This window comes from Salvelinus fontinalis, chromosome 26 (assembly GCF_029448725.1).
Source record: "Salvelinus fontinalis isolate EN_2023a chromosome 26, ASM2944872v1, whole genome shotgun sequence".
Classification (NCBI taxonomy): Eukaryota; Metazoa; Chordata; class Actinopteri; order Salmoniformes; family Salmonidae; genus Salvelinus; species Salvelinus fontinalis.
Genome location: NC_074690.1, coordinates 2,652,168 through 2,673,084, shown reverse-complemented (window position 1 = coordinate 2,673,084; position 20,917 = coordinate 2,652,168). Strand labels below are relative to the sequence as shown.

General features: G+C 40.6%; 1 protein-coding gene across 1 annotated transcript in view; it reads right to left on the bottom strand.

Moving 5' to 3' along the window:
* The window catches only part of LOC129824568 (receptor-type tyrosine-protein phosphatase mu-like), a 422,832-nt gene that overhangs the window by 30,056 nt on the left and 371,859 nt on the right, over window positions 1–20,917 (bottom strand). Inside the window, exons 9-12 of the mRNA XM_055884259.1 lie at window positions 20,408–20,716; window positions 14,342–14,451; window positions 5,780–5,981; window positions 2,187–2,289 (exon numbers count right to left, since the gene is read on the bottom strand). Of these exons, the coding sequence (XP_055740234.1) occupies window positions 2,187–2,289; window positions 5,780–5,981; window positions 14,342–14,451; window positions 20,408–20,716 (724 nt within the window). The remainder of the gene's footprint in view (window positions 1–2,186; window positions 2,290–5,779; window positions 5,982–14,341; window positions 14,452–20,407; window positions 20,717–20,917) is intronic.

The following is a 20,917-nucleotide window of genomic DNA, read 5'->3' as shown; positions in this document are numbered from 1 at the left end:
ATTTCGAGTCTAATAGCAAAGTGTCTGAAATCTTAACTTCTTATGGCTGCAAGGGGCAGCACTGAGTAACCTGGAAAGAGGTGGCCATTTCAAACGGCCTCCTACTCAATTCTTGCTCGTACAATATGCATATTATCATTTCTATTGGATAGACAACACTCTCTAGTTTCTTAAACCGTTTGAATTATTTTTGTAAGTGAACCAGAACTCTTTCTGTAGCCCATTTCCTATCCGGAAGTGAGATTTCCAAATGCGAGGTCTCTTTTCAAGAGCTTGTCTATAAAAGGGCATGTCACTTGGGACCATAGAAACACGTCATACGCCTTCCCCTGGGTGTCATGCGGAAGTGAGAGCAGAAAGGACTTGAACATCTCGTTTAGGGATTGAATACAGCCTCTTGGAGTGAGAGGTCCGCCATAATTTTTTTTCTCCAAGGCGCGAAGTTGGACCTTGTATTGCCACCTGGAAAACTGTCGTTATAGGTGAATATAATCTCCGGCTTCGATTTTACTTGATACATGTCACAATATCATCCTAAAGTATGTTTTTTCAATATAGTTTAATTATATTATTGAAATTTATTCGGGACTTTAGACGTGATGCGTTGGAAGAATTTTTTCAAGAAGGAGAGGTTAGCGCCGCACGGCCAGTGTGCTTGCTAATTCAAGAGGGAAATAGTTCGTTCTGGATCCAAACAAAGACCGTTCTGGACAATGGACCCCTTTACAACATTCTGATGGAAGATCAACAAAGATAAGGACCCAATTTGGGATGCTATTTCATATATCTGTCGAGCTGTGCTATCGCTACCGATTACTTGGAATCAATGCTGTTGTGTGTTAGCCATTGCAGTAAGCTAATATAACAATATATTGTGTTTTCGCTGTAAAACACTTAAAAAATCGGAAATATTGGCTCTATTCACAAGATCTTTGTCTTTCATTTTGCTATAGACCATATATTTTTCTGAAATGTTTTATGATGAGTAATTAGGTAGTTGACGTTGGTGTCTGTATTTACTCTGGCTACTCCCGTGCTATTTCTGACTGTAGCTATGATGGTAGCGTCAATGTAAAACTGATTTATAGCTCAAATATGCAAATTTTTCGAACAAAATATACATTTATTGTGTAACATGTTATAGGACTGTCATCTGAGGAAGTTGTTTCTAGGTTTGTTTGGTTGGATCTTGGTTAGTTAGGTTGGCTTTGTGCATGCTACCTGTGCTGTGAAAAATGTCTGTCCTCTTTTGTATTTGGTGGTGAACTAACACAAATATACGTGGTGTTTTTGCTGTAAAACATTTTAAAAATCGGACACGTTGGCTGGATTAACAAGATGTTTATCTTTCAAATGCTGTATTGGACTTGTTAATGTGTGAAAGTTAAATATTTAAAAAAAATAGATTTTGAATTTCGCGCCCTACAATTGAGCTGGATGTTGTCACAGGTGTACCGATATCGGGCTCGCAGCCCAAACAGGATTTATGTAAATAAGGAATTTCAGTAGTTTTCTTTTATAGAAATTTGCAAAATTTCACTGGGTAAATGTTCAGGCATTAGACAGGGCAGCTAAACACTGGGTAAATGTTCAGGCATTAGACAGGGCAGCTAAACACTGGGTAAATGTTCAGGCATTAGACAGGGCAGCTAAACACTGGGTAAATGTTCAGGCATTAGACAGGGCAGCTAAACACTGGGTAAATGTTCAGGCATTAGACAGGGCAGCTAAACACTGGGTAAATGTGAGTTGACCGACTGAGGGCCTGCAGGCTGGTATCATTCATCTCAAAAGGACTCAGATTAGATGATAAAGTATAACAACCTTTATTTATAATCCAAGATCAGAAACACTGTAGAACAATTACACTCTCTATGGATTGTGTTGTGTGTGTGTGTGTGTGTGTGTGTGTGTGTGTGTGTGTGTGTGTGTGTGTGTGTGTGTGTGTGTGTGTGTGTGTGTGCCTATGTGTCTGTGTGCCTGTGTGCCTGTGTGTCTGTGTGCCTGTGTGCCTGTGTGCCTGTGTGCCTGTGTGCCTGCGTGCGTGCGTGCCTGTGTGCCTGTGTGCCTGTGTGCCTGTGTGCCTGTGTGCCTGTGTGCCTGTGTGCCTGTGTGCCTGTGTGTCTGTGTGCCTGTGTGCCTGCGTGCGTGGGTGCCTGCGTGCGTGCGTGCGTGTACCATCCTACCTGACAGGCGCCCCTCGGCTCTGTGCCGGTTTCAGCAGGACAGTCACTGTGCTGTCTGTCTGGTTCAGAGATGTCTCCTGGTCATAGGCTGGCATGGAGGGAGCTAGAAGGACAACATGAACATACCTTCTCAGTCTCCTGGGATTAAGGTCTAGGTGTCTAGGGGCTAGGTGTCTAGGAGCTAGGTTTTTAGGGGCTAGGTGTCTAGGAGCTAGGTGTCTAGGGGCTAGGTGTCTAGGGACTAGGTGTCAAGGAGCTAGGTGTCTAGGGGCTAGGTGTCTAGGAACTAGGTGTCTAGGGGCTAGGGTTCTAGGGGCTAGGTGTCTAGGAGCTAGGTGTCTATGGGCTAGGGTTCTAGGGGCTAGGTGTCTAGGAGCTAGGTGTCTAGCGGCTAGGTGTCTAGGGGCTAGGTGTCTAGGGGCTAGGTGTCTAGGAGCTAGGTTTCTAGGGGCTAGGTGTCTAGGAGCTAGGTGTCTAGGGGCTAGGGTTCTAGGGGCTAGGTGTCTAGGAGCTAGATGTCTAGGGGCTAGGGTTCTAGGGGCTAAGTGTCTAGGGACTAGGTGTCTAGGGGCTAGGGTTCTAGGGGCTAGGTGTCTAGGAGCTAGGAGCTAGGCGTCTAGGGGCTAGGTGTCTAGGAGCTAGGTGTCTAGGGGCTAGGTGTCTAGGGGCTAGGGTTATAAGGGCTAGGTGTCTAGGGGCTAGGTGTCTAGAGGCTAGGTGTCTAGGAGCTAGGTGTCTAGGGGCTAGGTGTCTAGGGGCTAGGTGTCTAAGAGCTAGGTGTCTAGGGGCTAGGGTTCTAGGGGCTAGGGTTCTAGGGGCTAGGTGTCTAGGGGCTAGGGTTCTAGGGGCTAGGGTTCTAGGGGCTAGGTATCTACGAGCTAGGTGTCTAGGGGCTAGGGTTCTAGGGCCTAGCTGTCAAGGAGCTAGGTGTCTAGGTGCTAGGGTTCCAGGGGCTAGGTGTCTAGGGGCTAGGTGTCTAGGAGCTAGGGTTCTAGGAGCTAGGTGTCTAGGGGCTAGGTGTCTATGGGCTAGGTGTGTATGGGCTAGGTGTCTATGGGCTAGGTGTCTAGGAGCTAGGTGTCTAGGGGCTAGGGTTCTAGGGGCTAGGTGTCTAGGAGCTAGGTGTCTAGGGGCTAGGGTTTTAGGGGCTAGGTGTCTAGGGGCTAGGTGTCTAGGGGCCAGGTGTCTAGGTGTCTAGGAGCTAGGTGTCTAGGGACTAGGTGTCTAGGGGCTAGGTGTCTAGGTGTCTAGGGACTAGGTGTCTAGGGGCTATGTGTCTAGGGGCTAGGGTGTCTAGGAGCTAGGTGTCTAGGGACTAGGTGTCTAGGGGGTAGGTGTCTATAAGCTAGGTGTCTAGGGGCTAGGTGTCTAGGAGCTAGGTGTCTAGGGAATAGGTGTCTAGGGGGTAGGTATTAACATAATTTCTTTGTAGCATACTATACAGCTCATAATTTGTATTATGTATTCTTTATACAGTTATTTTTGCACATTTTTATCAAGGATGTCAATAATCTCGGACCCCACTGTATATATGTCAAAATAACTGCCCTTTTCTTTTCCGCTGAATTTCAAAATTCTGATGTAGCATTCAAGCCCAAGCATTTGCCCACCCATGGTCTAGTTTCTAGGGCCTAGGTGTCTAGGAGCTATGTGTCTGGGAGCTAGGTATCTAGGGGATAGGTGTCTAGGTGTCTAATAGCTAGATGTCTGGGAGCTAGGTGTCTAGATGTCTAAGAGCTAGGTGTCTAGGAGCTAGATGTCTAGCTGTCTAAGAGCTAGGTGTCTAGGAGCTAGGTGTCTAGATGTCTAGGAGCTAGATGTCTATGTGTCTAGGAGCTAGATGTCTAGGAGTTAGGTGTCTAGGTGTCTAAGAGATAGATGTCTAGGAGCTAGGTGTCTAGGTGTCTAGGAGCTGGATGTCTAGGAGCTAGGTGTCTAGGAGCTAGGTGTCTAGGTGTCTAGGAGCTAGATGTCTAGGAGCTAGGTGTCTAGATGTCTAAGAGCTAGATGTCTAGGAGCTAGGTGTCTAGGTGTCTAGGAGCTAGGTCTCTAGATGTCTAGGAGCTAGGTGTCTAGGTGTCTAAGAGCTAGGTGTCTAGGAACTAGGTGTCTAGATGTCTAGGAGCTAGGTGTCTAGGAGCTAGGTGTCTAGATGTCTAGGAGCTAGGTGTCTAGGTGTCTAGGAGCTAGGTCTCTAGATGTCTAGGAGCTAGATGTCTAGGTGCTAGGTGTCTAGGTGTTTAAGAGCTAGGTGTCTAGGACCTAGGTGTCTAGGAGCTAGTTGTCTAGGTGTCTAAGAGCTAGATGTCTAGGAGCTAGGTCTCTAGGGGATAGGTGTCTAGGAGCTATGTGGCTAGGTGTCTAAGAGCTAGATGTCTAGGAGCTAGGTGTCTAGATGTCTAGGAGCTAGGTGTCTAGGTGTCTAAGAGCTAGATGTCTAGGAGCTAGGTGTCTAGGTGTCTAGGGGATAGGTGTCTAGGAGCTAGGTGTCTAGATGTCTAGGAGCTAGGTGTCTAGGAGCTAGGTGTCTAGGAGCTAGGTGTCTAGATGTCTAGGAGCTAGGTGTCTAGATGTCTAGGAGCTAGGTATCTAGGTGTCTAAGAGCTAGATGTCTAGGTGTCTAGGAGCTAGGTGTCTAGGAGCTAGGTGTCTAGGAGCTAGGTGTCTAGAAGCTAGTTGTCTAGGTGTCTAAGAGCTAGGTGACTGGGAGCTAGGTCTCAAGGGGATAGGTGTCTAGGAGCTAGGTGTCTAGATGTCTAAGAGCTAGGTGTCTAGGTGTCTAAGAGCTATATGTCTAGGAGCTAGGTGTCTAGGGGATAGGTGTCTAGGAGCTAGTTGTCTAGGTGTCTAGGTGTCTAAGAGCTAGGTGACTGGGAGCTAGGTCTCTAGGGGATAGGTGTCTAGGAGCTAGGTGTCTAGGTGTCTAAGAGCTAGATGTCTGGGAGCTAGGTGTCTAGGTGTCTAAGAGCTAGGTGTCTAGGAGCTAGGTGTCTAGGAGCTAGGTGTCTAGGAGCTAGGTGTCTAGGGGATAGGTGTCTAGGAGCTCGTTGTCTAGGAACTAGGTGTCTAGGGGATAGGAGTCTAGGAGCTAGTTGTCTAGGTGTCTAAGAGCTAGGTGACTGGGAGCTAGGTGTCTAGGAGCTAGATGTCTAAGAGCTAGGTGTCTAGGAGCTAGGTGTCTAGGGGATAGGTGTCTAGGAGCTAGTTGTCTAGGTGTCTAAGACCTAGGTGACTGGGAGCTAGGTCTCAAGGGGATAGGTGTCTAGGAGCTAGGTGGCTAAGTGTCTAGGAGCTAGGTGTCTAGGTGTCTAGGAGCTAGGTGTCTGGGAGCTAGGTCTATAGGGGATAGGTGTCTAGGAGCTAGGAACAAAGAGGCTTGGAGCTAGGTGTCTAGGGCCTAGGGACTGACCTGATATCTTGGTGGTGAACTGTGTGATGACTGGTGTAGGTGTCTAGGAATTAGGTGTCTAGGAGCTAGGTGTCTAGGGACTAGGGACTGACCTGAGATCTTGGTGGTGAACTGTGTGATGACTGGTGTAGGTGTCTAGGAGCTAGGTGTCTAGGGGATAGGTGTCTAGGGACTAGGGACTGACCTGAGATCTTGGTGGTGAACTGTGTGATGACTGGTGGACCATATCCCTTGGCGGTGGAGGCTCGGAGGGTGAACGAGTACGTGGATCCTGGGTACAGCCCCAGGAAGATGTGGCTGGTCTCATTGCTGTGTTTCAGGACCTTCCCACTCTGGTTGGAGAGATCCAGCTCTGGGTCAAAGGAGCTCACCGTCTTGTAGGAGATCTGGAAACAGACAGACAGACAGACAGACAGACAGACAGACAGACAGACAGACAGACAGAGACAGACAGACATACAGACAGACCGAAAGAGACAGACATACAGAGACAAACAGACAGAGACAGTATGATAGTTATTTTGGTCTGTTTCTATACATCGACAGTGTACTGTATATCTGCTTGTAGAAGATCTGTGGACAATGAGGTTGGCATTGCCACTTTTATTTTTGTACCTTTATTTAACAAGGCAAGTCAGTTAAGAACAAAATTATTATTTTCAATGACGGCCTAGGAACAGTGTCTAACTGCCTTGTTCAGGGGCAGAACGACAGATTTGTACCTTGTCAGTTCAGGGATTTGATTGTGCAACCTTTCGGTTACTAGCCCAACGCTCTAACAACTAGGCTCCCTGCCACCCCTACACTCTAACCACTAGGCTACCTGCCACCCCTACACTCTAACCACTAGGCTACCTGCCGCCCCTACACTCTAACCACTAGGTTACCTGCCGCCTCTACACTCTAACCACTAGACTACCTGCCACCCCTACACTCTAACCACTAGGTTACCTGCCGCCTCTACACTCTAACCACTAGGCTACCTGCCACCCCTACACCCTAACCACTAGGCTACCTGCCGCCCCTACACTCTAACCACTAGGCTACCTGCCGCCCCTACACTCTAACCACTAGGCTACCTGCCGCCTCTACACTCTAACCAATAGGCTACCTGCCGCCTCTACACTCTAACCACTAGGCTACCTGCCACCCCTACACTCTAACCACTAGGCTACCTGCCACCCCTACACTCTAACCACTAGACTACCTGCCCCCATCCTACACTCTAACCACTAGGCTACTTGCCCCCCCCTACACTCTAACCACTAGGCTACTTGCCCCCCCTACACTCTAACCACTAGACTACCTGCCCCCCCTACACTCTAACCACTAGACTACCTGCCCCCCCTACACTCTAACCACTAGACTACCTGCCCCCCCTACATTCTAACCACTAGGCTACCTGCCGCCCCAACACTCTAACCTCTAGGTTATCTGCCGCCACTACACTCTAACCACTAGGCTACCTGCCCCCCCTACACTCTAGCCACTAGACTACCTGCCCCCCCCCCCCTACACTCTAACCACTAGGCTACCTGCCGCCCCTACACTCTAACCACTAGACTACCTGCTCCCCCTCCACTCTAACCACTAGGCTACCTGCAGTCCCTACACTCTAACCACTAGGCTACCTGCCACCCCTACACTCTAACCACTAGGCTACCTGCTTCCCCAAACTGTTCTAAAGACAGTGTCAACTACAGAAGCACTCTTGTCAAGAGGTTTGGACCTTGTGGAAATAAGTTGGAAACGTTTTGGGGTTGAGATAAAATGGGGGACAAGGAGGAAAAATATACATGTCATATAATTTACAGAACCTGCTAAAATAGTTGTTTATCTAGTATCATCACCGTTTACTTTCTGTAGTCTAGTTGTTTATCCGGTATCATCACCGTTTACTTTCTGTAGTCTAGTTGTTTATCCGGTATCATCACCGTTTACTTTCTGTAGTCTAGTTGTTTATCCGGTATCATCACCGTTTACTTTCTGTAGTCTAGTTGTTTATCCGGTATCATCACCGTTTACTTTCTGTAGTCTAGTTGTTTATCCGGTATCATCACCGTTTACTTTCTGTAGTCTAGTTGTTTATCCGGTATCATCACCGTTTACTTTCTGTAGTCTAGTTGTTTATCCGGTATCATCACTGTTTACTTTCTGTAGTCTAGTTGTTTATGCGGTATCATCAACGTTTACTTTCTGTAGTCTAGTTGTTTATCCAGTATCATCAACGTTTACTTTCTGTAGTCTAGTTGTTTATCCGGTATCATCACCGTTTACTTTCTGTAGTCTAGTTGTTTATCCGGTATCATCACCGTTTACTTTCTGTAGTCTAGTTGTTTATCCGGTATCATCACCGTTTACTTTCTGTAGTCTAGTTGTTTATCCGGTATCATCACCGTTTACTTTCTGTAGTCTAGTTGTTTATCCGGTATCATCACTGTTTACTTTCTGTAGTCTAGTTGTTTATCTAGTATCATCAACGTTTACTTTCTGTAGTCTAGTTGTTTATCCGGTATCATCACCGTTTACTTTCTGTAGTCTAGTTGTTTATCCGGTATCATCACTGTCTACTTTCTGTAGTCTAGTTGTTTATGCGGTATCAACACCGTTTACTTTCTGTAGTCTAGTTGTTTATCCGGTATCATCACCGTTTACTTTCTGTAGTCTAGTTGTTTATCCGGTATCATCACCGTTTACTTTCTGTAGTCTAGTTGTTTATCCGGTATCATCACCGTTTACTTTCTGTGGTCTAGTTGTTTATCCGGTATCATCACCGTTTACTTTCTGTAGTCTAGTTGTTTATCCATTATCATCACTGTTTACTTTCTGTAGTCTAGTTGTTTATCCATTATCATCACTGTTTACTTTCTGTAGTCTAGTTGTTTATCCATGTCACGATCGTCTTTTGGAGAGAGTGAGGACCAACATGCAGCGCGTGGAAAATATATCTTCTTTTTATTTTGAAGAAGGAAAAACGAAACAAAACTCTTACAAACTAACAAAACAACAAATGACCGTGAAGCTACAAAACGAAAGTGCACACACAAGCTACTAACGTTTAGACATAGACAATTCCCCACAAACAGCTAAAGCCTATGGTTACTTTAAATATGGCTCCCAATCAGAGACAACAATAACCAGCTGTCTCTAATTGAGACCCAATTCAGGCAACCATAGACTTTCCTAAACACCTACACTCAACCATAGACACAGCTAGACAACTATACTAAACATAAACCCAACTACTCTAATAAACCCCCTAAACCTTACAACCACCCTAGACACTACAAAACCCACATACATTCCCCATGTCACACCCTGACCTAACTAAAATAATTAAGAAAACAAAGAATACTAAGGCCAGGGCCTGACAATCCGGTATCATCACCGTTTACTTTCTGTAGTCTAGTTGTTTATCCGGTATCATCACCGTTTACTTTCTGTAGTCTAGTTGTTTATCCGGTATCATCACCGTTTACTTTCTGTAGTCTAGTTGTTTATCCGGTATCATCACTGTTTACTTTCTGTAGTCTAGTTGTTTATCCGGTATCATCACCGTTTACTTTCTGTAGTCTAGTTGTTTATCCATTATCATCACTGTTTACTTTCTGTAGTCTAGTTGTTTATCCGGTATCATCACCGTTTACTTTCTGTAGTCTAGTTGTTTATCCGGTATCATCACCGTTTACTTTCTGTAGTCTAGTTGTTTATCCGGTATCATCACCGTTTACTTTCTGTAGTCTAGTTGTTTATCTAGTATCATCACTGTTAATGTGGAATAAGTCAAGGGGTATGAATATTTTCTGAAGGCTCTGTGTATAATGTATAAAAGCCCACTTTAAGACACCACTCCAGGTTCTGCATCATAGTAGAAAAACATTCATTATAATTCCAATTTCAATTCACAAAGGAACAGTTTGGAGTGCTGCATAATTTGTGTCCATCAAGTTTCTGAAATGCTTGGAGGCTTCTTCTCATTTTGTCTTTGTCTGCGTGTGGAATAAGTCTGCCGTGTGTGTGTGTGTGTGTGTGTGTGTGTGTGTGTGTGTGTGTGTGTGTGTGTGTGTGTGTGTGTGTGTGTGTGTGTGTGTGTGTGTGTGTGTGTGCGTGTTATTTGGTCTTTGTCTGGTGGAATGAGTCTGCTGTGATGCCAAATCATATAACATAGAGAGCAGAGAAGAGAGAAGAGAGAGAGAAGGAGAGAGAGTGGAGAGAGATAGATAGAGAGAGTGGAGAAGAGAGAGAGAGAGGAGCGAGAGTGGAGAGAGATATATATAGAGAGAGAGAGTGGAGAAGAGAGAAGAAAGAGAGAGAGGAGAGAGAGTGGAGAGATAGATAGAGAGAGTGGAGAGAGTGGAGAGAGAGAGAGAGAGAGAGAGAGAGAGAGGGGGAGAGAGAGAGAGAGGGAGAGAGAGTGGAGAGAGAGTGGAGAGAGATAGATATATAGAGAGAGAGATTAAAATGACACTGACGTGACGATAGAAGGGACGTAAAACTAAAAACGGATTAATTGTGCATATGAATGCTTATAATGTTTCCTAGCTGGGAAAATGTAAATTGAGCTTTTGTTAGGGTGCTGGACGTTACCTCATGTCTGTGTTGGTTGGACAAGTAAATAATGCAGAATGAGAAGCTTTATAATTATGTTATATACAGTATTGCAGTTATTATAGTGATAGTAGTGATTGCTCATGCTTGCTTTGTCAATACTAAAGCCTGCTACAGATGTTGGACCTTCATTTGAGCCAGTTTGCTACGGCAGAAAAATATTCCTGCAGCTACAGGAAATTAGCTGAATTATTATGTGGATTATAATTAATGTCCTTTTTTTGGTGGGGTTGATACATTTTTCTTAAGCGAAAACCAAGTCTGAAATATCAAAGTGGAAATACACTACACGTTTTACATGTCCTGAATTGCAGGAGAATTCTGCTGCAACAGGGTGATCAATTTAAGATCCTACCTCTGTACATTTTTACCATAGATATTTAGGGAAGGTTTTACATTAATACGGGTAGTATGATGTGTTGATCAGTTGATTGACAGGTGTAGAATTGTTGAAAGATAAACTTTCCTCTAGTGTGGATGCTCACAAATGTTTTATAGTTATATAGCCTATAGTTATCATTAAAGTTATATAGCCTATAGTTATCATTAAAGTTATATAGCCTACAGTTAAAGTCGGAAGTTTACATACACCTTAGCCAAATACATTTAAACTCCGTTTTTCACAATTCCTGACATTTAATCCTAGTAAAAATTCACCTGTCTTAGGTCAGTTAGGATCACCACTTTATATTAAGAATGTGAAATGTCGGAATAATAGTAGAGAGAATGATTTATTTCAGCTTTTATTTATTTCATCACATTCCCAGATGGTCAGAAGTTTACATACACTCAATTTGCATTTGGTAGCATTGCCTTTAAGTTGTTTAACTTGGGTCAAACGTTTTGGGTAGCCTTCCACAAGCTTCTCACAATAAGTTGGGTAAATTTTGACCCATTCCTCCTGACAGAGCTGGTGTAATGGAGTCAGGTTTGTAGGCCTCCTTGCTCACACACGCTTTTTTGTTCTGCCCACAAAGTTTCTATAGGATTGAGGTCAGGGCTTTGTGATGGCCACTCCAATACTTCGACTTTGTTTTCCTTAAGCCATTTTGCCACAACTTTGGAAGTATGCTTGGGGTCATTGTCCATTTGGAAGACCCATTTGTGACCAAGCTTAAACTTCCTGACTGATGTCTTGAGATGTTGCTTCAATATATCCACATCATTTTCCCTCATGATGCCGTCTATTTTGTGAAGTGCACCAGTCCCCCCTGCAGCAAAGCACCCCCACAACATGATGCTGCCACCCCCGTGCTTCACGGTTGGGATGGTGTTCTTCGGCTTGCAAGCCTCCCCCTTTTTCTTTTCTGGCCAAACAGTTCTATTTTTGTTTCATCAGACCAGAGGACATTTTCCAAAAAGTACAATATGTTTCCCCATGAGCAGTTGCAAACTGTAGTCTGGCTTTTTTTAGGGCGGTTTTGGAGCAGTAGCTTCTTCCATGTTGAGCGGCCTTTCAGGTTATGTCGATATAGGACTTATTTTACTGTGGATATAGATACTGTTGTACCTGTTTCCTCCAGCATCTTCACAAGGTCCTTTGCTGTTGTTCTGGGATTGATTTGCACTTTTCTCACCAAAGTACGTTCATCTCTAGGAGACAGAACGTAACTTGTCTACTAGTAGGTCTAGCTAACGTTATTGTCACAACACAACTACTAGTAGGTCTAGCTAACGTTATTATCACAACAGAACTCGTCTACTAGTAGGTCTAGCTAACGTTATTATCACAACAGAACTCGTCTACTAGTAGGTCTAGCTAATGTTATTGTCACAACACAACTACTAGTAGGTCTAGCTAACGTTATTATCACAACAGAACTCGTCTACTAGTAGGTCTAGCTAACGTTATTATCACAACAGAACTAGTCTACTAGTAGGTCTAGCTAACGCTATTATCACAACAGAACTCGTCTACTAGTAGGTCTAGCTAACGTTATTATCACAACACAACTAATAGTAGGTCTAGCTAACGTTATTGTCACAACGTAACTCGTCTACTAGTAGGTCTAGCTAACGTTATTATCACAACAGAACTCGTCTACTAGTAGGTCTAGCTAACGTTATTATCACAACAGAACTCGTCTACTAGTAGGTCTAGCTAACGTTATTATCACAACACAACTAATAGTAGGTCTAGCTAACGTTATTGTCACAACGTAACTCGTCTACTAGTAGGTCTAGCTAACGTTATTATCACAACAGAACTAGCCTACTAGTAGGTCTAGCTAACGTTATTATCACAACAGAACTCGTCTACTAGTAGGTCTAGCTAACGTTATTATCACAACAGAACTCGTCTACTAGTAGGTCTAGCTAACGTTATTATCACAACAGAACTACTAGTAGGTCTAGCTAACGTTTTTATCACAACCTCACAACCTCACAATCTATATAACGTTAGCGAACTTGAATTAAATCAATATAACATTTTTGAATAATTTACTCTGGCAAGTTTGCCACCGACTTCCTTCAGTAGGGAAGCAAAGCAATAGTCGAAACCTTCGTTTCTGTTTTTGGATAGTATGGACATGATATATAAACAGAGTTAACCTATAGTATGGACATGATATATAGACAGAGTTAACCTATAGTATGGATATGATATATAGACAGAGTTAACCTATAGTATGGATATGATATATAGACAGAGTTAATCTATAGTATGGATATGATATATAAACAGAGTTAACCTATAGTATGGACATGATATATATAGAGACAGAGTTAACCTATAGTATGGATATGATATATAGACAGAGTTAACCTATAGTATGGATATGATATATAGACAGAGTTAACCTATAGTATGGACATGATATATATAGAGACAGAGTTAACCTATAGTATGGATATGATATATAGACAGAGTTAACCTATAGTATGGATATGATATATATAGAGACAGAGTTAACCTATAGTATGGATATGATATATATATAGACAGAGTTAACCTATAGTATGGATATGATATGTAGACAGAGTTAACCTATAGTATGGATATGATATATAGACAGAGTTAACCTATAGTATGGATATGATATATAGACAGAGTTAACCTATAGTATGGATATGATATATAGACAGAGTTAATCTATAGTATGGATATGATATATAGACAGAGTTAACCTATAGTATGGATATGATATATAGACAGAGTTAACCTATAGTATGGATATGATATATAGACAGAGTTAACCTATAGTATGGACACGATATATATATAGACAGAGTTAACCTATAGTATGGACATGATATATATATATATATATAGAGTTAACCTATAGTATGGACATGATATATATATATATATATATAGAGTTAACCTATAGTATGGACATGATATATATATAGACAGAGTTAACCTATAGTATGGACACGATATATATATAGACAGAGTTAACCTATAGTATGGACATTATATATATAGAGAGAGTTAACCTATAGTATGGACACGATATATATATATATATATATATATATAGAGTTAACCTATAGTATGGACATGATATATGTTGAGAGAGTTAACCTATAGTATGGACATGATATATATATATATATATATATAGAGTTAACCTATAGTATGGACATGATATATATATATATATAGAGTTAACCTATAGTATGGACATGATATATATATAGACAGAGTTAACCTATAGTATGGACATTATATATATAGAGAGAGTTAACCTATAGTATGGACATAATATATAGAGTTATTAAAACTTTTCGGGATCGGTGTCCCTTCCACGGGATGGGTTTAGCTAACGTAGGCTAATGCGATTAGCATGAGTTTGTATCTGATATGGGCAGAAAGCTTAAAGTCTTGTTAATCTAACTGCACTGTCCAATTTACAGTAGCTATTACAGTAAAAGAATACCATGCTAATGTTTTAGGAGAGTCGCACAATTTTGAACTTGAAAAAGTTATTAATAAACAAATTAGGCACATTTGGGCAGTCTTCATGGACAAACTCGTTCTCCAAGCAACGTGAATAACAAACTGAATCGAGGAGAATCTTCACAGTACCACAAGACATGAGGGAAAAGAAGAAACGTGTTGTGTGTTTTTTTTCAAGGATGCAATATTTGCCGTCATCTAATGAATTAAATACCAATGAATCCGTCGTTTCACCTCGTACTGAGTGATGATTCCGAAGGTCTGGGCTGGTTCTCTCCATTTCAGGATCATCTTCTCTTCATAAGCACTGCCCTGGATGGACTCCAGAGGGACCGCCCCAGGTACTGAGGGGGACAGGAGCAGAAACAAACACATGAGAAAACACATCCCTCCTTATAGACACTGCCCTGGATGGACTCCAGAGCAGGGCTGGGCAACTTTAATGTGGGGGTTGGGGCCACAAAAAAGCAGTGAGCAGTGGCTCGTGGGTCTAATTTCATGCAATTCTTCTCATTTTGTCATAGGGTAGAGGCAAATGTTTGCAGTAATTCGACCACGCTTACTAAACGTTTAGATATCTGGCCACTCGACTTACCAATCCCAAAGAATTTCCTGACATGGGCTAATTGAGTGACTGCTGATCAACACAAACACTTTTTGAAATTACACCTTGTGTTTCTATAATTCTAACTTTCAACGGGCCCGCGGCCCGCCAGTTGCCCGTCCCTGCTCCAGAAGGACCGCTCCAGGTACTGAGGGGGACAGGACCAGAAACAAACACATGAGAAAACACAAAGCTTCATTACATATAGCCTGCGTTTACAGAAGCGGTCGGATTCTGATTCACTAATTCGTTCCACTAATTGCGATGTAACTTAAGCATTACGATGACCGTACCAGAATCATCGGTATTTCCCAAACAAGCATGTAGAAAGAACGTTCTCTAATTGTGTCGTTACCACCATCTCACGTGACACAGATGTTATTTCAACGTCTACTTTGAGTTGTCAACTGACGTGAATTCAACAGAACATTTCACCATTTTATTGGATTTAAGTAAACAAATTGAATGAAAAAAAGACAAAATTCCCTTCCCTCAGACTTTAATTAGATCATTTGATAATACCTTAGTGTATTCCTAGGACTTTGAGACATCTAGTCAGTCTTTAGACAGGTCTAGTCAGTCTTTAAACAGGTCTAGTATCTTTAAACAGGTCTAGTCAGTCTTTAGACAGGTCTAGTCAGTCTTTAAACAGGTCTAGTATCTTTAAACAGGTCTAGTCAGTCTTTAGACAGGTCTAGGCAGAGTTTAGACAGGTCTAGTCAGTCTTTAGACAGGTCTAGTCAGTCTTTAAACAGGTCTAGTCAGTCTTTAGACAGGTCTAGTCAGTCTTTAGACAGGTCTAGTCAGTCTTTAGACAGGTCTAGTCAGTCTTTAGACAGGTCTAGTCAGTGTTAAGACAGGTTTAGTCAGTGTTTAGACAGGTCTAGTCAGTCTTTAGACAGGTCTAGTCAGTCTTTAGACAGGTCTAGTCAGTCTTTAGAGAGGTCTAGTCAGTCTTTAAACAGGTCTAGTCAGTGTTTAGACAGGTCTAATCAGTCTTTAAACAGTTCTAGTCAGTCTTTAAATAGGCCTAGTCAGTCTTTAGACAGGTCTAGTCAGTCTTTAGACAGGTCTACTCAGTCTTTAGACAGGTCTAGTCAGTCTTTAAACAGGTCAAGTCAGTCTTTAGACAGGTCTAGTCGGTCTTTAGACAGGTCTAGTCAGAGTTTAGACAGGTCTAGTAAGTCTTTAGACAGGTCTAGTAAGTCTTTAAACAGGTCTAGTCAGTCTTTAGACAGGTCTAGTCAGTCTTTAGACAGGTCTAGTATATTTAGACAGGTCTAGTCAGTCTTTAGACAGGTATACTCAGTCTTTAGACAGGTCTAGTCAGTCTTTAGACATGTCTAGTCAGTCTTTAGACAGGTCTAGTCAGTCTTTAGACAGGTCTAGTCAGTCTTTAGAAAGGTGTAGTCAGTCTTTAGACAGGTCTAGTCACTCTTTAGACATGTGTAGTCAGTCTTTAGACAGGTCTTGTCAGTCTTTAGACAGGTCTTGTCATTCTTTAGACAGGTCTAGTCAGTCTTTAGACAGGTGTAGTCAGTCTTTAGACTGACATGTAATGGACCACTGGAGTAATACAAGGTAAAGAAATGTGAGGAAATATAATCGGAGTGAGAAATATTAATGATACCCATAGACATCTAGTCACTGTGCTAACGCTCATTAGCATTTGCTCGCGAAACTACCTAACATCCTTCATACTGGACACAGAGACATAAAAATTGTATCCATGAGTTCATCTGACTCTGGGGAAGTAGATGAAGGGCCTCATTGTCAACATCCTGAAGTATTCCTTTAAGACTCATCAATACTTTATATTACAATACACGAAGTATCCCTTTAAGACTCATCAACACTTTATATTACAATACATGAAGTATCCCTTTAAGACTCATCAACACTTTATATTACAATACATGAAGTATCCCTTTAAGACTCATCAACACTTTATATTACAATACATGAAGTATCCCTTTAAGACTCATCAACACTTTATATTACAATACATGAAGTATTCCTTTAAGACTCATCAACACTTTATATAACAATACATGAAGTATCCCTTTAAGACTCATCAACACTTTATATTACAATACATGAAGTATCCCTTTAAGACTCATCAACACTTTATATTACAATACATGAAGTATCCCTTTAAGACTCATCAACACTTTATATTACAATACATGAAGTATCCCTTTAAGACTCATCAACACTTTATATTACAATACATGAAGTATCCCTTTAACCTGTTTGGGGTGCAGCCCGACACCGGTACACTTATGACAACATCCAGCTCAAAGTGCAGGGCGCGAAATTCAAAAGATATTTTTTTTAAATATTTAACTTTCACACATTAACAAGTCCAATACAGCATACAATACATTAAGTATCCCTTTAAGGACTCATCAACACTTTATATTACAATACATGAAGTATCCCTTTAAGACTCATCAACACTTTATATTACAATACATGAAGTATTCCTTTAAGACTCATCAACAATTTATATTACAATACATGAAGTATTCCTTTAAGACTCATCAACACTTTATATTACAATACATGAAGTATCCCTTTAAGACTCATCAACACTTTATATTACAATACATGAAGTATCCCTTTAAAACTCATCAACACTTTATATTACAATACATGAAGTATCCCTTTAAGACTCGTCAACACTTTATATTACAATACATGAAGTATCCCTTTAAGACTCATCAACACTTTATATTACAATACATGAAGTATCCCTTTAAGACTCATCAACACTTTATATTACAATACATGAAGTATCCCTATAAGACTCATCAACACTTTATATTACAATACATGAAGTATCCCTTTAAGACTCATCAACACTTTATATTACAATACATGAAGTATCCCTTTAAGGACTCATCAACACTTTCTATTACAATACATGAAGTATCCCTTTAAGACTCATCAACACTTTATATTACAATACATGAAGTATCCCTTTAACCTGTTTGGGGTGCAGCCCGACACCGGTACACTTATGACAACATCCAGCTCAAGTGCAGGGCGCGAAATTCAAAATATATTTTTTTTAAATATTTAACTTTCACACATTAACAAGTCCAATACAGCATACAATACATTAAGTATCCCTTTAAGGACTCATCAACACTTTCTATTACAATACATGAAGTATCCCTTTAAGACTCATCAACACTTTATATTACAATACATGAAGTATCCCTTTAACCTGTTTGGGGTGCAGCCCGACACCGGTACACTTATGACAACATCCAGCTCAAGTGCAGGGCGCGAAATTCAAAAGATATTTTTTATAAATATTTAACTTTCACACATTAACAAGTCCAATACAGCATACAATACATTAAGTATCCCTTTAAGGACTCATCAACACTTTATATTACAATACATGAAGTATCCCTTTAAGACTCATCAACACTTTATATTACAATACATGAAGTATCCCTTTAAGACTCATCAACACTTTATATTACAATACATGAAGTATCCCTTTAAGACTCATCAACACTTTATATTACAATACATGAAGTATTCCTTTAAGACTCATCAACAATTTATATTACAATACATGAAGTATCCCTTTAAGACTCATCAACACTTTATATTACAATACATGAAGTATCCCTTTAACCTGTTTGGGGTGCAGCCCGACACCGGTACACTTATGACAACATCCAGCTCAAGTGCAGGGCGCGAAATTCAAAAGATATTTTTTATAAATATTTAACTTTCACACATTAACAAGTCCAATACAGCATACAATACATTAAGTATCCCTTTAAGGACTCATCAACACTTTATATTACAATACATGAAGTATCCCTTTAAGACTCATCAACACTTTATATTACAATACATGAAGTATCCCTTTAAGACTCATCAACACTTTATATTACAATACATGAAGTATCCCTTTAAGACTCATCAACACTTTATATTACAATACATGAAGTATTCCTTTAAGACTCATCAACAATTTATATTACAATACATGAAGTATTCCTTTAAGACTCATCAACACTTTATATTACAATACATGAAGTATCCCTTTAAGACTCATCAACACTTTATATTACAATACATGAAGTATCCCTTTAAAACTCATCAACACTTTATATTACAATACATGAAGTATCCCTTTAAGACTCGTCAACACTTTATATTACAATACATGAAGTATCCCTTTAAGACTCATCAACACTTTATATTACAATACATGAAGTATCCCTTTAAGACTCATCAACACTTTATATTACAATACATGAAGTATCCCTATAAGACTCATCAACACTTTATATTACAATACATGAAGTATCCCTTTAAGACTCATCAACACTTTATATTACAATACATGAAGTATCCCTTTAAGGACTCATCAACACTTTATATTACAATACATGAAGTATCCCTTTAAGACTCATCAACACTTTATATTACAATACATGAAGTATCCCTTTAACCTGTTTGGGGTGCAGCCCGACACCGGTACACTTATGACAACATCCAGCTCAAGTGCAGGGCGCGAAATTCAAAATATATATTTTTTAAATATTTAACTTTCACACATTAACAAGTCCAATACAGCATACAATACATTAAGTATCCCTTTAAGGACCCATCAACACTTTCTATTACAATACATGAAGTATCCCTTTAAGTCTCATCAACACTTTATTTTACAATACATGAAGTATCCCTTTAAGACTCATCAACACTTTATATTACAATACATGAAGTATCCCTTTAAGACTCATCAACACTTTATATTACAATACATCAAGTATTCCTTTAAGACTCATCAACAATTTATATTACAATACATGAAGTATTCCTTTAAGACTCATCAACACTTTATATTACAATACATGAAGTATCCCTTTAAGACTCATCAACACTTTATATTACAATACATGAAGTATCCCTTTAAAACTCATCAACACTTTATATTACAATACATGCAGTATCCCTTTAAGACTCGTCAACACTTTATATTACAATACATGCAGTATCCCTTTAAGACTCATCAACACTTTATATTACAATACACGAAGTATTCCTTTAAGACTCATCAACACTTTATATTACAATACATGAAGTATCCCTTTAAGACTCATCAACACTTTATATTACAATACATGAAGTATCCCTATAAGACTCATCAACACTTTATATTACAATACATGAAGTATCCCTTTAAGACTCATCAACACTTTATATTACAATACATGAAGTATCCCTTTAAGGACTCATCAACACTTTATATTACAATACATGAAGTATCCCTTTAAGACTCATCAACACTTTATATTACAATACATGAAGTATCCCTTTAAGACTCATCAACACTTTATATTACAATACATGAAGTATCCCTTTAAGACTCATCAACACTTTATATTACAATACATGAAGTATCCCTTTAAGACTCATCAACACTTTATATTACAATACATGAAGTATCCCTTTAAGACTCATCAACACTTTATATTACAATACATGATTATCGGTCTGCAGCTAAATCTCAAAAGAACACTTGATTGCACTGTCCCTGTTTGTCTGTAGCTCCATTTCTGGGCTCTCTTTGACCCCCTCTGTGTTCTTTAACACATTTATACACCTTCATAACCCTTCACAAACATGTTATAACCATTCTAAGGTATTATAACACTCACCATCTTCATCCGTCTGTAGCTCCATCTCTGTGCTCTCTTTGACCCCCTCTGGGTTCTTGAGGACCAGTTTAACTGACAGGTTGGTGTAGGGGGTCAGGTTGTGGATGGTGTGCTGGGGGTCGCGACCCAGGGTGTCGTAACACACCTCCTCCCGGGTCTCGTCCTTCCCCGCCACTCGGGACCGGTACTGCACCGTCAGGTTGTAGCTATGGCAACGCGTGACGTTGTAGCCGAAAGGCTCCCAGCGAACAGTGACTTGTTTAGATTGGACGTCAACGACTTCTAGTTGACTGGGACCGTGGATTGGTTCTGTGGGGGAGATGAAATATATTAACGATATATAAGAATGAGGATGATTGTGGTGTGTGTGTGTGTGTGTGTGTGTGTGTGTGTGTGTGTGTGTGTGTGTGTGTGTGTGTGTGTGTGTGTGTGTGTGTGTGTGTGTGTGTGTGATTATCCTAAGCAAATTGTGTATATTACATGGGATCTGTGGTGGAAGAAAACCATGTT